The sequence below is a fragment of the Triticum urartu genome, chromosome 7A, assembly GCF_056163025.1.
Source record: "Triticum urartu cultivar PI428250 chromosome 7A, HENAU_Tu73, whole genome shotgun sequence".
Classification (NCBI taxonomy): domain Eukaryota; kingdom Viridiplantae; phylum Streptophyta; class Magnoliopsida; order Poales; family Poaceae; genus Triticum; species Triticum urartu.
In genome coordinates, this window is record NC_141879.1 from 60,267,827 (window position 1) to 60,285,006 (window position 17,180).

Here is a 17,180-nt window from a genome sequence, read left to right on the forward strand (position 1 = left end):
TGTTCAGCAGCTTGTGAAGATATACACGGTTGATAGTATGGCATGCAGTGTCAATGGCTTCAGTCCAGAATTTTCTTGGTGTCTTGTACTCATCTAACATTGTTCTGGCCATCTCAATGAGTGTTCTGTTCTTGCGTTCGACGATGCCATTCTGTTGTGGCGTGTATGGAGCTGAGAATTCATGAGTGATGCCCAATGTATCAAGATATGTGTCAAGGCCGGTGTTCTTGAATTCTGTGCCATTGTCACTTCTTATGTGCTTTATCTTGGCGCCATAATTGTTCATTGCCCGATTTGCGAAGCGTCTGAAGACATCCTGCACTTCAGTCTTGTAAAGGATTATGTGCACCCAAGTATATCTAGAGTAATCATCAACAATGACGAATCCATAGAGGCAAGCAGTAGTGGAGAAAGTTGAGTAGTGGGTAGGACCGAAGAGATCCATGTGAAGCAGTTCAAAGGGTTGAGTAGTGGTCATGATTGTCTTCGAAGGATGTTTTGCCCTTGTCATCTTCCCAGCTTCACAGGCACCGCATAAGTGATCTTTCTTGAACTTGACGCCCTCGATGCCTATGACGTGCTTCTTCTTCGCAAGGGTGTGGAGGTTCCTCATGCCAGCATGCCCAAGTCTTCGATGCCAAAGCCAGCATTCTGAAGCCTTTGCGAGAAGACAAACTGCAAGCTGTGGCCCTGCTGAGAAATCTACCACGTACAAATCATCTTTTCGATACCCTTCAAACACTAGAGACTTGTCAGATTCCATTAGTACCAGACAACGATATTTTCCAAAGATTACAATCATGTTTAAATCGCAAAGCATTGAGACAGACATTAAGTTGAAGCCAAGGGATTCAACAAACATGACTTTATCCATGTGTTGATCCTTTGAGATTGCAACTCTACCTAGACCCAGTAGTTTAGTTTTACCAGTGTCAGCGAATGTGATGTGGCTCTTGTCAGATGGACGTAAGGTTGAGTCCATGAAGAGACTTCTCTTGCCAGTCATGTGATTTGTACACCCGCTGTCAATAATCCATTCTGAAGACTCTGAAGTCACTGGTGTCGTACCCTACAGTGCAGTTAGGGGGATAGGCTTCACCAAGAGTGTTGTGAAGCAAAAACATTTGACGAACCAGTGGATTATGGAAACTGAGATCCAGGTTAGGACAAGCAGGGAGAGTAGCATGCGATTCAGATATGAAATACATAGTGATGCCATTCGGGCATTTGATCGTGTGCCCCACGAGTTTTTTAAGGTCCCCAGCAATAGCATCAGAAGATTTTGGTTTTGTGCTGGAGACCTTTCCCTGCAAAAGAGAGTTAAGCTTTCTTAACCACCCACATCTTCAAGGGTGGCTTAGAAGCAATAAGTCTAAGTGCAGCATCTGAGAATTTTGGCTTTGGAGCCCTAGCAAACAGTCTGGCAGGTGGGCAGTAGTACTCATAAGAATAGGCAGAATAGTTTTTGGTCATATGAGAATGACGGTTTGAAGAACCGTTCTCATAAGACTGAGCATGGTTTCCTTGCAAAACATTTGCGTTAGTGCAGCTCAGATGAGTCCTCTGCCTGTATGAAGCCTTTGGACCATATGAAATCTTTGGTCTGAGGTTTGTTTTCTTCATGTGAGGTGTCATGGGGACATTCACAGGAAGATTCTCAAGACACGTTTTTGGAACCCAGATCTTCTTCATGGGCGGTCCATTCCTGCAGTTAGTACCAATGTACCTGGCAAATACTTCACCATTCTGATTCCTAAACAGTTTATAGTTTGCATCAAAGGATTCATCAATGATAATTGGATTAGCACAAGTGAAGCCAGATAGATTGGATGGATCTGATGAGGAGTCCTTTGCAGCAACCCATGTGGTTTTGGGGTACTGCTCAGGTTTCCAGTAAGAGCCATCTGCATTTATTTTCCTCACGAACCCAACACCCTCTTTGCTAGGGTTTCGGTTCAGAATCTGCTTCTTGAGGACATCACATAGTGTCTGATGTCCTTTGAGACTTTTGTACATCCCTGTTTCAAGCAATGTCTTCAACCTAGCATTTTCATCAGCAATAGCAGTGGTATCCTCAGCAGAGGGGTTAGTTACCACTTCAACAGTTGAAGATATTGCAACAGCAGTAGCAGTGGAACATTCAGCAACAGAAATAGCATTATCACGCTCAATGCATTTAAGGCATGGTGGTTCAAATCCTTCCTTAGCAGAACTGATCTGTTCGGCTCGAAGTGACTCGTTTTCCTTTTGAAGATCTTCATGATCCGCTCTCAACTTCTCAAGATCTTGCTTCTTCTGAAGATAATCATAGGAGAGCTTTTCATGAGTAGTTGATAGAGTCTCAAGACGATCTTCGAGTTCCTGATACTTAACATGAAGATTTTTTATGTCTTCAATTAAGGATTCAGAACGAGTCATTTCAGCACCCAACAGATCATCGCTTCTGTCTAACAGTTTTTGAATATGTTCCATGGCCTTTTGTTGTTCAGTTGCAATTTTAGCAAGTGTTTTGTAACTAGGTTTTGAATCACAATCAGAGTCATCGTCACTAGATGTTCGATAGTGAGTAGTGCGTGTGTTTACCTTGGCACCACGTGCCATGAAGCAGTAGGTGGGAGTAGAGTCGTCCTTGTCATTTGCACCGGTGATGGTGATGGAGTCATTGTCTTCAGTGTTGAAGATGGACTTGGCGACATAGGCTGTAGCCAAACTTGCAATGCCTGAATCAGACTCCTCCTCAGACTCCACCTCTGCCTCCTCAGAAGCGGACTCCTCCTCTGAATCCATTTCCTTGCCAACAAACGCACGAGCCTTGCCAGATGAACTCTTCTTGTGTAACGAAGACTTTGAGGAAGACTTGGACGAAGACTTTGAGTATTTCTTCGTCTTCTTATCGTCAGAGTCATATTCCTTGCTCTTCTTCTTCTTTCTGTTCTCATTGTCCCATTGTGGACACTCAGAGATGAAGTGTCCAGTTTTCTTGCACTTGTGACAAGTTTTCCTCTTGTAGTCATGCGCAGAAGCTTCATCATTCCTTGAGCTTGATCGTGAAGACTTTCTGAAGCCTTTCTTCTTGGTGAATCTCTGGAACTTCTTCACTAGCATTGCAAGTTCCCGTCCAATGTCTTCAGGATCATCAGAACTGCTGTCAGATTCTTCTTCAGATGATGACACAGCTTTTTCCTTCAGGGCACGAGTTCGCCCATAGTTTGGACCGTAGATATCTCTTTTCTCAGAAAGCTGAAACTCATGTGTGTTGAGCCTCTCAAGTATGTCAGACGGATCGAGTGTCTTGAAGTCTGGACGTTCTTGAATCATCAGGGCTAGGATGTCAAATGAACTGTCAAGTGATCTTAGCAGCGTCTTGACGATTTCATGTTTGGTGATCTCAGTGGCGCCGAGGGCTTGAAGCTCATTTGTGATGTCAGTGAGCCGGTTAAATGTGTGCTGGACATTCTCATTGTCATTTCGCTTGAAGCGGTTGAAGAGATTGCGAAGAACACTGATTCTCTGATCTCTCTGGGTTGAGATGCCTTCATTGACCTTGGAGAGCCAGTCCCAGACCAGCTTGGATGTCTTCAAGGCACTCACACGGCCGTACTGTCCCTTGGTCAGATGACCACAGATAATATTCTTGGCAGTGGAGTCCAGTTGAGTGAACTTCTTGACATCAGCCGCAGTGACACCTTCTCCAGCCTTGGGAACGCCGTTTTCGACGACATACCATAGGTCGACGTCAATGGCTTCAAGATGCATGCGCATCTTATTCTTCCAGTAGGGATATTCAGTTCCATCGAAGACGGGGCACGCAGCGGAGACTTTAATTATCCCTGCAGTCGACATAGCTAAAACTCCAGGTGGTTAAACCGAATCACACAGAACAAGGGAGCACCTTGCTCTGATACCAATTGAAAGTGCGTTATATCGACTAGAGGGGGGTGAATAGACGATTTTTATGGAAGTCTTCAAAACGCGGAAGTTATGAAGACAAACAGAGTGAACAAGCCTATCACTAAGCAGCGGAAGGTAGATTACACAACGCAAGCCATAGTCAAATATACAATACAGTGAAAGCACAGAGTCAAATAGCTTCAGTGTAATGGGGATCAGGTTGGAAGAAGTTATGAAGCCAAACAGATCATACAGTCAGGTTGTGAAGACAGAAGATCAAGCAGGCATGCAATAGCTTCACAATGTGTACTGGTAAGTAAAGGGAGGTGAAGATGAAACCAGTGACACGTTGAAGACAATGATATGTTGGACCAGTTCCAGTTGCTGTGACAACTGTACGTCTGGTTGGAGCGGCTAGGTATTTAAACCAAAGGACACACAGTCCCGGACACCCAGTCCTGAACACGCAGCTCAGCACACCCAGTCCTCACCGTTTTCTCCTTGAGCTAAGGTCACACAGACCCCGCCCAATCACTCTGGTAAGTCTTCAAGGTAGACTCCCAAACCTTCACAGACTTCATTCACCGGCAATCCACAATTCCTCTTGGATGCTCAGAACGCGACGCCTAACCGTCTGGAGGATGCACAGTCCTCAAGTGTAATAAGTCTTCAGATCACTCAGACAAGAAGACTTAAGTGATGCCCAATTACTCTGGCTCTGGGTGGTTAGGGCTTTTCTCCTCACTAAGGATTTTCTCTCAAAGGCTTCGAGGTGGGTTGCTCTCAAACGACAAAAGCCGTGCACTGAAATCTGAGCAGCCAACCGTTTATGGTTGTGGGGGTGGACTATTTATAGCCACTTGGCAACCCTGACCTGATTTGTCCGAAATGACCCTGGGTCACTAAGGAACTGACACGTGTACTAACGGTCGGATTTTGAACTCTCACGGCAACTTTACTTGGGCTGCAAGTAAAGCTGACTTGTCTGACTCTGGACAAGATTTTCTCTCATTGTCTTCACTCGAAGACATAGGATTTGAATTAGGCATCACTTCAGTCATCCTGACTGGTTCTCTTGGACCCCACTTAACAGTACGGTGGTTCCTATGACACAACATGAATAAAGTAAAACTACGAAGGGTCTAAGTCTTCGAGTTCCAAAGGCTTCATGGGGAGTCTTCATATGTCATTGTCTTCGACATGAATGTCTTCATGAACCACCATTGTCTTCAATGTCTTCGTACATTTTTGGGGGTCATCTCTGGTAGCTAAACCGAATCAATGAGGGACTTCTACCTGTGTTATCCTGCAATCCTCACAAACACATTAGTCCCTCAACTAGGTTTGTCGTCAATACTCCAAAACCAACTAGGGGTGGCACTAGATGCACTTACACTACTACTCAAGAAAAAAGATGGCTCTTGGAGACTATGTACTAATTATGGGAAATTAAATGGCATCACTATCAAAAATAAATATCCCATCCATGTTATTGAGGATCTCCTGGATCAGCTCAAAGGAGCAAGGGTATTTTCCAAAATTGATCTCAGAAATGGATATCACCAAATCAGGATGGCCGAAGAAGACATACCAAAAACTGCATTCACTACTCACATGGGGCTCTTTGAGTTTCTAGTTATGTCATTTGGACCGACTAATGGCCCTCCTACATTCCAAGCATTGATGAATTTCCTGTTTGGCCATCTCAAGTTTGTTGTGGTTTTCTTTGATGACATCTTAGTGTTCGGTTTCTCCATGGAAGAGCACAAGGGCCACTTGAAGCAAGTGTTTGGCATATTACAAACACACAAATTATATGCAAAAATAGAGAAGTGCTCTTTTGGACAGCAAGAAATTGAGTACTTGGGACATGTCATCAACTCAGAGGGAGTGTCTACTGACCCATCCAAGATACAAGCTATTAAAAACTGGCCAACTCCTACTACAGTGACTGAGTTGAGAAGCTTCTTAGGGCTAAGTGGATATTACAGGAGATTTATCCAAGGCTATGGGGTAATCTGCAGACCTCTGTTTGACTGCTTAAAGAAAGAGGGCTTTGCTTGGAAAGAGGAGCAACAGGAAGCATTTGTAACATTGAAAAACAAGCTCACAAATACTCCTGTGTTGGCTCTACCTGATTTCTCCAAACCCTTCATTTTAGAAACAGATGCTTGTGGATATGGATTGGGAGCTGTATTGATGCAAGAGGGAAAGCTTATCTCTTATTTTAGCAGAAGTATTGGTCCTAAGGCAGCTGCAATGAGCACTTATGACAAAGAAGCTTTGGCCATAATTGAAGTAGTTAAGAAATGGAAACATTATTTTTTTAGCAACTGCCCTAGTTATCAGAACTGATCAGGAAAGTCCACAATACATTCAGGACCAGAAGATTACTGAGGGCATTCAACACAAACTGTTGTTGAAATTGCTGGGGTACAACTTCACTATCTATACTACTTATAAAAGAGCAAACATTATCTTCTCTAAGTGCACCCCACAAAACGTACACGGATACATTACCACCGCATGATTAGTCCCACTAAACTCAATCTAACGGCTAGCCTTAACCGAATCTGTTCTCTGTGTGCACTTAGCAATTTACATTGACTGACCGTACTCCACCGCGGAGGAAAATATGAAAGTCCATGCCTGGTCGATTAGGAAACTATAATCACGGACACATCCTATTAAGAAACTAATCACGGGCACATCTAATTATTAGGAAACTAATCACAAACTCATCCTATTATTAGGAAAAAAATCACGCATGCATCCTATTATTAGGAAAATAATTACGAGCCATCCTATTAGGAAATTAATCACGGACGCATCTAATTATTGGGAAACTAATCATGGCTGCATCCTATTAGATAACTAATCACGAACACATCTAATTATTAGGAAACTAATCGTGATCGCGAGTCGCCAGCCGTCACCAGCCCACCACCCACGCGAGCCACAATGGGAGACACGCGAGGAGGAGCTGCGGCTTCCTCCGAACACACTTCTACTGACTGCAACGACTTCGTCCACATCCTGGGCATGCTCTCCGGGAACCACCGGCATCCGCGTCGACTTCGGCTCCATCCACAACACCCACGCTGACAACCACCCACCGCCGAGGTCCTTCAAGTGGGGGCAACGCTGAGTATCTTGGACCAGTATAAGCGGGCCAAAAAAATCTGCCCCCACAACCATGCATGTAGATTCGCCTGGTCGCCAACCATCATCGTCCCCAGGGCGGTGCAGGTCTCGGCCACTGTGCAACAGGTGAAGCTAATCACGGCCCCATCTCACTCGCCCGAAGCCACCCCCGACTCCCTCAGCTCTGACACGTGCTGCTCCGTTGGACACGCTTGTCCGGTACTCGCGCGTGGACGACGTCGTCCAAAGCTAATCCCGGTGCGTGGAGGCCGCCGCCTCAAAGCTGGACGACTGACTCACCTGCGTCGACAATGCCGCCCAGCTGGTGAGAGGACACGGTCGCCGCGGCCGCTCGCAGGCCTAAACGACAGAGACTCTCGCCTTCACGCGAACGCACCACACACACGCATTAATCAAGTAAGTATCGAGTGTTGTTTTTTTACTGTCATCGCTACCTCGCCGGTGGTGACACATCTAGAAGTACAGGAACTAGAGATGAGGCAATGAGAAACAGAGGAGCGTTGGAGCATACACAGAGACGTTCGCCTTCTTTCTTTCTTTCTTTATTTTTTCACTGATTTTCACGTACCTGCAACAGACATCCCTATTTTTTTAAGTACTGACTACCGGTTATTACATGGCCAACTCACGACTACATAGTGAACTCACAGACAAATTCGCTGAACCAAGACCTTACTTGCAGTCATGAAATTACGTTTCACTGAAAAAACCCAGAAGTTTGCATAAGTTTTAATGAAAAAAACTAAAGTTCGCATAAGTTTTACTAAAAAACCCTAAAGTTTGCATAAGTGTATTTGTTTGTCCAGCAGATACATGGCAATTGTAATTTTAAATGAGCATTTTCATACCATCCTTATCTACAGTTGAGTTAACATGTTTTCCTGATAGAAAACTTGGACTACATACAAGAGAAGCAAAAACTGCATGTTGATTATGATGATGATGAATGTAGGATATTTTGTGGTCATGGTAAATTTCATATCATTCAGTACATAAACAATATTCACAATTTTATTTTATTACCATCAATTGTGTTGAGTTTCTTTCATATATATGTATTGACCCTCTTCTTTAAATTAGATGTGACAGATGCGGAATGAACTCATACCACATGATCGCATACGAGCAATTCAAGAGGAATTGGCGGGATTCTTTCTTGACCATGTCATACATAAAGACGGAGAATGCCATGTGGAAGTTCAAATCGATTTTAGATGTTAGGGATTATAAGAGATGTCATATTGTATATATATGTAGTAGTGTCGGATAGATATATACAAAAACTTGTTGTTCGATCAATCTCGGAGAAAGAGAGGTCACTTCTCTTTGTATATGTTCATGACGATCTTGTGTAATTCTTGACTGGAATTTGTTGGCACTGAAACAGTTCCTTAGCTTGTCCTAAGTGACATTTTCATGTGTGACTATACTTGCATAAATGTGTGCATATGAAGAATCATGATGAATCTTCTAAATAATTTTGAATTTTATACATTGAGAAAAGTGGGTGGTCTTTTAATACAGGAGACATGTTGATTAAGAAGAAACGATATTTCAAATTATTTGTACGAGTTGGAAATAAGAGATCATGTACTTTATAGGGAAATTTTAAATTTATGAATAAATTGTCTTGTATTAAGTTTAGTATAATATGTTAATCCAAATAGATGCGTATTACGCGTGCACACTTAGTAGTTTAAATAGACGTGCGTTGCACGTGCACAGTTACTAGTTGAGTACAAAAAAGGAAAAGAAAATAAGTTAGTTGATGCCTTATCCACCAAGATGGGAATGGGCCGACCCGGCCCTGGACTTGGACCCGGCCCCGTGGCCCCAGGGTCAATATGTGAGGCCATGGGTCAGCCCGTTTTTATCAAAAAAAATATGGCCCCTTTGACCCATTGGGTACGTGAGGCCGACCCAAGATCAAGATGAAAAATTCATGAATCCAGTGAGCAATTCCGGAGACTGGGAAGGCCAATGGGATAGCAAGCTGGGGTTGGCGAGGTCGACGGTGACCGGGACGGCGAGCCTCGACGGTGACCGAGACGAACAAGAGGCTAGTTGCTTCGCTTCTGCATGTATGTACTAGTTCACATAATAATCAATCAACCTGTATATCTGCTTGCTTCTTACATAGGGACGTCTCCAACCGAATGGATTCACTATACTTTGGTCAGTTTCGCATATCAGTACATGATCTAATTTGTGTACACGGGCGGCCAGCAGCTATTATATAGTGTATAAAAAAAATGAAGTATAGCAATTCGACTGGGTCGACCCGTCTGACCCAGCGGGTCGCACGATGCCGGCTCCACTGACCCGTATATCATTTGAAGGCCGACCCACTTGGCCCATTGGCCTCGACTTTTTGGGTCAGGTCAGTGACCCAGCGGGCCGACCCGGCCTATTCCCATCTTGACTTATCCAGAGTAAAGCACATGATTTCTGCATTAACTACAACTGCTGCCTCTCCCACTTGGGTCAAAGAAGTAATTAGGAGCTACCATAATGATGATAAGATCAAAGAGCCCATTGCTGAAAGTACTGTGGATAAGTCTAGAAACACTGCTTATTCTTTCAACAATGGTATCCTCAGATTTCATAACAAGATTGTAGTGGGAACAACTACTAATCTCAGGCAGGAAATCCTCCAGACATTCCACAATTCAGAACTAGGGGGCCACTCTGGAGAAAGAGCAACTTACCAAAGAGTTAAGTTAGTATTTCATTGGCAGGGTCTGAAACAAGATGTTGTGACATTTGTGAAGAATTGCCCTATTTGCTAATTGAACAAAGCTGAGAACACTCCCTACCCTGGATTACTAGAGCCACCTCATGTACCAGATTTTGCTTGGGCACATTTGAGCATGGATTTTGTGGAGGGACTGCCAACATCTGAAAACAAAAATTTAATCCTGGTAGTAGTTGACAGATTTACTAAATATTCTCATTGCATTGCTATGAAGCATCCCATAACAGTGCAATCTGTGGCCACAGCATTTTCTGACAATGTGTTCAGATTACATGGAATGCCACTAGTGATAGTAATTGACAGAGATAGAATTTTCACAAGCAACTTGTGGCAACAATTGTTCAAGTCTCTGAAAATCAAGTTGCACATGAGCACCAGCTATCACCCACAAACTTATGGTCAAACAGAAAGGGTTAATTAGTGCCTGGAAAACTACTTGAGGTGTATGTGTTTCCAGCAACCAAGGAAGTGGCATGGAAGGTTGGCCCTAGCTGAGCAGTGGTACAACACTTCCTTCCACACCTCTCTGAAAATGACAACTTTTCAAGCCTTGTATGGATTTCCTCCCCCAATGATAGCAGAATCAGCACGGCCAGATGCTATTTGTGAGGATAATGAGGATCTGCTACACAACAGGGAACTAGCACTTGAAGTGATCAAACAGAATCTTCTTAAAGCACAATCTAGAATGAAGCACTTTGCTGACAAGACGAGAAAGGAAAGAGAATTTACAATGGGAGAACTGGTGTACTTAAAGTTACAGCCTTACAGACAGTCTGCATAGGCATCTTAAGCTTCATTCTTAGTTCTATGGACCATTCAGAGTCCTTGAAAGAATTGGAAACCATGCTTCCAAACTGTTGTTACCAGAGGGCCATCAGCTACATGACACATTCCATGTCAGCCAATGAAAAACCACTCTGGACCAGCAGTCATTCCTTCACCCAAGTTACCACTGGTTGGCCCTGATGGTATCATCAAGATAGAACCCAAAGCTCTGCTGGAAGGAACACTCATTCCAAGGAAGCAAGGAAACATCAACATTCCTGTGGTCAGGTGGTTAATCAAATGGAACAACTTGCCAGTGGAGGAGGCCACTTGGGAGGACTCAACATTTATCCAAAAAGTTTTTCCTGCTTTCAGAGCTTGAGGACAAGCTCAGTCTCAATTGGGGGGTATTGTCAGGCCCTGTTCATGCCCTTTCCCTGTTCCTGCATGCCGGTAGTCTTGACAGCCGTAGATCTCTCATCATGCGGCCCTGGTGATAGGATAACGGTTCACCATCTCAAGGCATCTATCCTCCGTCGATCTGCCATCCAACGGCTGCTGACGCTCGCGAGTTGCTGTAGCTGTCTCCAACAACGCATGTACTCTGTTTTCTTTATTTCTGCTTTTGCTTTCCTGTAATGGCTATAAAGCCAGCCACCAGCGTGTGAGTGGGTATGATCATTTGTATTGGGTGTAAACCCTAGCCGCCGGTGGCGAGCTAAACTACTTTCCCCAATTTCATCATCAAGAAACCCTAGTTTTGAGCTCTGTTCTTCTCTTAAATTGCTGCTGTGTGTTTGAGATTGCATAATTCAGAGCTCTGGTCCTGACACGCCCTTCCCCAAATTCTGTTCGCAAATAAGCCGCCGGGCAACGGGCTAATCGCCATCGGCCATCGACTGTTCGCACACACGCACGACGGCATGCACTGCCGGGCGGCGCGACGCGGCACATCGTCCAGATTGCAGCGGCATGACATCCAACCCTCGCTCCCTCTGATACTGATCTTGCCATCTTGGCACACATCAGCCTTCAATCTTGAAGCTCTAGGTTCAACCAGCAGTACGTATTTTCTGTTCATCCAAAATAGATGTGTTGATGTGGCCTAATAAATTACGACTACTAAAATTGGGATCTAGGGTTGCTCCTCATGTCGGTTCTTAGTTGAACTAAATTCACCTTGCTAATTAGACGTTGGTTATTGATATTCTCTCTGTATCTCATGCTGCTCAGTTTTTTTTAATATAGTAGTTAAGAAGCTAAGAAGAAAAGATGGGCAAAATTACTTGAATGATTGCTTGATTACATTTATCGAAAGAGATTTTTTTCTTTCAACTCAAGGAAAAGGACAAAGCATCAAGGATCAGAGCTGTAAGTTTTTTTTTTATCATTTGTTATATTCTATCTCTATATATCTTAGATGTTGCTATTTCGATATGTTGAACAAATAGTATTTCTATTTGGTGGGCAATCTAAAGTCATGACCAATTTTGTGAATCTATTATATTATGTTATATCTTCCTGTATTGTCCAGCTTGTATAACTAGAATCAGTCATATACGCCCGCCAAACAATGCTTTAGTCTTTCAAAAAACTGCCTTTGAAATTTTGAATACACACTCTTGAAATCCTGGGCCCGCCCCTGACCGATGCCCTCTTCTCCGATGACTTAGCCAGGCCAGGCCGCCACTAAAGATCACCGTGCTGGATCCGTCCGGCCACCGCCAGCTTCACCACCACTGCCGCCGAGCACCGTCTGACGGAGATCGCCACTCGAGCCATGATCTCCTTGGCTGTCGCAGTAGCCCTCCACACCTCCACGACAGCTGCCCTCGATCAGGACCCTTGCCGGCGACCAGAGGGGGAGACGATGGGCGGCGGCTAGGGTTTTGGATAGCCGCCTGTGCCCTTTCTCTTGCGTTGTGCATGTATATAAGAACGTGTTGGGTTTTAACGGGTTTAGCACTTGGATGTTAATGTTGGTGGGATGATGTTTGACGCGTTGCTAAGGCCAAATTTGGTTTTCTTAATGAAGAAAATCGTGGGAAAACCCTCTTTCTTTCATTTCATTCATCCAAAAAAACCCCAAAGCTGCACGTACCCTGAATCCGCAGATGGAAATGCGCGGTCCGCCGTGGATTCTGGTTCATTGGATCGTACAAAACCAAACCTTGGACGACGTGTTTCTTTTTTCCTTTTTGCTCTTCTAATCCGACTCCGGGTGAGTCCGACTGACGCGCCCGTTGGCAGCACCGACTCGAGCTGGACCGATCGTGTCCGTTTCATACTCAGATCCACCGGACGCGCACCGACACGCGCGTCTCTATATATTGAAATCAGACCAAACTCACGTCGCAACACAAACAGACGCGACGCGTTACACGGCACGAAAACGATCGGGACTCCCGCCGACACGACGACGCCACCTCCGCTCCATCACCAGCCATGGCGCTCTCCGGCGACGGCGGCCCGGTCCTCCTCCACCCGCCCTCCGCGCTGCACCACCACGCCGTCTTTCCCGGCCCCGCCCACCACCACCACCCCGGCATGGTCTGGAATCCCTTCCAGCCCACGTACGACCAGCACCACCTCCTGCCTATGTCCATGCCCATGGCCATGCCCGGGCCCATGATGGTGCACATGCAGCCGCCGCCCGTCGACCGGTTCGCCTTCGACGCCCACGCCAACGCCCGCCGCCGCCGCCGCCGCCGCCGCGGCGGTCGCGGCTCGAGGACGCCCTCGCCGCCCTCGTCGCCCGTGGGCCAGCCCGCCTTCGCCCGCCACGTCCACTCCGCCCCGCAGCCACCGGCGGAGGTCGAGGTTCCCGCCGTGTGGGAATGGAACCAGGCCGACGAGACGACGCCGCACCCGGTGGTGACCATCGACACGGAGTTCCCGGGCACGCTGCACAGCTCCGCCACGCCGTTCTACCCGAGGGGCCCCTATGAGGTGGAGGTGCGCGACGTGTGGAAGTGGAACCTGGTCCGGGAGATGGAGGCCATCACGGCGCTGGTGCCGACGCACCCGGTGGTGACCATCGACACGGAGTTCCCGGGCGTGGTGCACGACTCGGCCACGCCGCGCGCCAAGCGGAGCCCGAAGGAGGCCTACGCGCTCGTGAGGAGCAACGTGGACCACCTGAAGCACCTGCTGCAGCTCGGCCTCACCCTGTCCGGGCCCGGGGGCAGCCACCCCGTGGTGTGGCAGTTCAACTTCCGGGGCTTCGACGAGAAGCGCGACCCGCACGCGCCGGAATCCATCGCCATGCTCAAGGCCCACGGCATGGACTTCGCCAGGCTTAACCAGGACGGCATCGACCCGGGCGACTTCACCGACGAGTTCATGCGCTCCGGCCTCAACCACCGCTGCCCGCGCCGGGGCAGAAGCGCCCCCGAGCCCCTCACGTGGGTGGCCTTCTCGGGCTCCTACGACTTCGCCTACCTCGCCAAGATGCTCTTCCGCCGAGGCAACAGACGGTTGCCGCAGAAGCTCGAGGACTTCAGAAGGCGCGTGGAGCTGCTCTTCGGCCCGTGGGTGCTCGACGCCAAGTACATTGCCAAGACCTGCAGCAGGCTCGGCGGGCTGGAGCTGGTGGCCGGCGATCTCGGGGTCCAGCGCCGAGCCGGCGTCGCCCACAACGCCGGCTCCGACAGCCTTCTCACCGCCGACCTGATGCACGCCATTGTGTTGCCCCTCGACTACGACGTGCGCAAGATACACGGCGGAAAGATCGATGGGCTCGTCTAACTGCACGTACTAGACTTGTAGACATGTAGAAACATGTTATTAGTAGTACTACAGTACTTTCTAAGGAATTCAAGTGATTCAGTTTTCTTGTTTGTTCGCATTCTTCTACGCTTGGATATGTTAATTCATCTCTAGTTCCACAAGAACCCTCAAGAACTTTACTACACTAGTGGCCGATGCGCACCTCCACGCGCCCCACCGCCTCAGGGCATCTTCAACTCCGACCCGCAAACCTTCTACATAGGCACGGACCACGAAAATCATCAAAACGCGGGACTGTATCGGTCCATGGCGCGGTCTAAACGCGTTCTCTCCCGCAATCTGAAGACAAACATGTAGGGCTTTGCGGGAGTCCGGACCTCTCCCAAGCCCGCTTCTGACCACCTGGCCCACCCAAACCCCTCCCCCCCCCCCCCCCCGCCCCCCCTTCCGATGCACAAGTCGTTTACCATGTCGCATTCATGCTAGTCTAGAGCACGCAACGGCTGATATTGATGCGTTATGACCGAAGGGACGGAGGTCGGCGCTGACCGACACGGCCTCTCGGCAGCCGCCACTTTAATGCTGGCGCAACTTCCAGAGGAACAAACTCTGGCCGTTGTGCCGCATTGAAGTCTGACCGCCCATTTGTCTGGCATGGCCGCGGCTTATATAAGCCGTGCTCCGGCGATGCACATGTACATGTTTTTTCTCTCCGCTCACCTCCGCCTCTCTGAGCCTATCCCCCTCCTCTCCGAGCCCAACTCCTCTGTGACCCCGAGGTGATGCCGAAGTCCTTGTGCTCCACGCAGGCAGGCGGAGTAGGCGGAAGCTCCTCCTTCGGCGGTTCTTGGCACCGCCGCCTACGCTCTTCGGGCCGTCGGTGTCCACGATGGCCGGCTCCTCTGCCAAGGAGAAGATCGTCATCTCCTTTGATGACGAGGAGGACCAGGCGCCGCCGCAGCAGCCGCCCCGATTCCTCAGCGAGGCTGCTCAGACGGACAAAGATTGTGTCCGTCAGATGGAGATAATGACGGAGCGGTCGCTCTGTTTCATGGGCCCGTCGCTGCCATCGTCGGCACACATCAAGGAGGAGCCGCCGTCCCAGCCGCACCACCACATGAAGCAGGATCCGGCGTCCCCTCTCCGGCCTGTGAAGGAGGAGCCGACCATGTTGCCTCACCACCGCGGCGTCCACATCGAACGCCGCATGAAGGAGGAGCCGGCTTCGCTGTCATGCCACCCCGGCGTCCAGATCGGACGTCGGGTCAAGGAGGAGCCGACGTCCTCGCCGCTGGGTGGGAATGGAACCAAGCCGACGACACGACACCGCTTCTCCCGCCGCACCTGGTGGTGACCATCGACATGGAGTTCCCCGGCGCGCTGCACAACTCCGCCACGCCGCGCCAACTCTCGGCCCCCGCTGAGGTTAAGGTTCGCGACGTGTGGAAGTGGAACCTGGTCAAGGAGATGGAGGCCATCACGGCGCTGCTGCCGACGCACCTGGGGTGACCATCGACACGGAGTTCTCGGGCGCGGTGCACGACTCAGCCACGCCGCGCGACAAGCGGAGCCCGAAAGAAGCCTACACGCTCGTCAGGCGCAACGTCGACCACCTGAAGCACCTGCTGTAGCTCGGCCTCACCCTCTCCGGGCCCGGGGGCAGCCACCCCGTGGTGTGGCAGTTCAACTTCCGGGGCTTCGACGAGGGGTGCGACCCGCACGCGCCGGAGTCCATCGCCTTGCTCAAGGCCCACGGCAAGGACTTCGCCAGGCTCCGCGAGGACGGCATCGACCCGGGCGACTTTACCGACGAGTTCATGCGCTCCGGCCTCAACCACCGCCGCCCGCGCTGGGGCAGGGCCGCCCCCGAGCCCCTCACGTGGGTGGCCTTCTCGGGCTCCTACGACTTCGCCTACCTCGCCAGGATGCTTTTCCGCCAAGGCACCAAAGGCTTGCCGCAGAAGCTCGAGGACTTCGGAAGGCGCGTGGAGAAGTTCTTCGGCCCGTGGGTGCTCGACGCTTACATTGCCAAGACCTACGGCTGGGACGGTGGCCTGGAGAAGGTGGCCACCAAGTTCGGCGTCCAGCGCCGCACCGGCGTCGCCCACAACGCCGGCTCCGACAGCCTTCTCACCGCCGACGTGATGCTCGCCATTGTGTTGTGCCGCGAGGGGCCCCCCAACTACGAGTACGACATGCGTGAGAAACACGCCGGAAAGATCGATGGGCTCGCAGCACAAGAAGCTAGCGAGGTCAATTTGCATCATTGTCCTATGGAAGCTGTGGACGCACCACAATGCTGTGGTCTTTGACGGAGCGACACCACCTACGGGACAGGTGCTACGAAGCATAGAGAGAGAGGCCCGAGCATAAAAACAGGCAGGACTGCTGAGAGGAGAAGTTAGGCATTTTTCGAGAGCCTCGCAGCGTGGGATAGTGCCGAATAGTACTGTAGTATGCTGTGTATGTGGAGTGGTTGTGAGCCACTTGTAAATATTCATTTAACTTTTTGATAGTGGAAGGAGTCTTTTTCTTTTCCTTTTAATATATGATACACACACTTATGCATATTTGAGATAAAAAAACATCGATGAGCTCGTCTAACTGCGCGAGTACTGGACTTGCACAAAGATATCCGTACTAATATGTTATTCTAACTAAGGGCATCTTTGATGTTAGAATAAATCTGAGGCATACCGTCGATCTACCGAAGACCAAGCAATCACACCAGCATGACACCGAGATTTGTTAACGAGGTTCACCGTCATGACTACATCCCCGGGGCCTGACTACGGGCGCTCCTCCCCGTGACACCGTCACAATACCGCACCCCGGCCGCCCGGGCGCCGGCACACGCCGCCGGCTCCCCCGC

The 17,180-nt window shown here is 48.9% G+C and overlaps 1 protein-coding gene and 1 pseudogene across 1 annotated transcript; both read left to right on the forward strand.

The window, feature by feature from the left end:
• The first annotated feature begins 13,024 nt into the window (after positions 1 to 13,024).
• On the forward strand, positions 13,025 to 14,326 carry LOC125518026 (putative CCR4-associated factor 1 homolog 9). Its single transcript, XM_048682988.2, has one exon. It carries the CDS (start codon positions 13,025 to 13,027, stop codon positions 14,324 to 14,326), a length of 1,302 nt encoding a protein of 433 aa, XP_048538945.2.
• Positions 14,327 to 15,171: 845 nt separating this feature from the next.
• Positions 15,172 to 16,620, forward strand: LOC125518307 (putative CCR4-associated factor 1 homolog 11; annotated as a pseudogene).
• Positions 16,621 to 17,180: the final 560 nt, after the last annotated feature.

Excerpts from the sequence above, each read along its gene's own strand:
- LOC125518026 (XM_048682988.2), top strand. The coding sequence starts at position 13,025 with ATGGCGCTCTCCGGCGACGGCGGCCCGGTCCTCCTCCACCCGCCCTCC.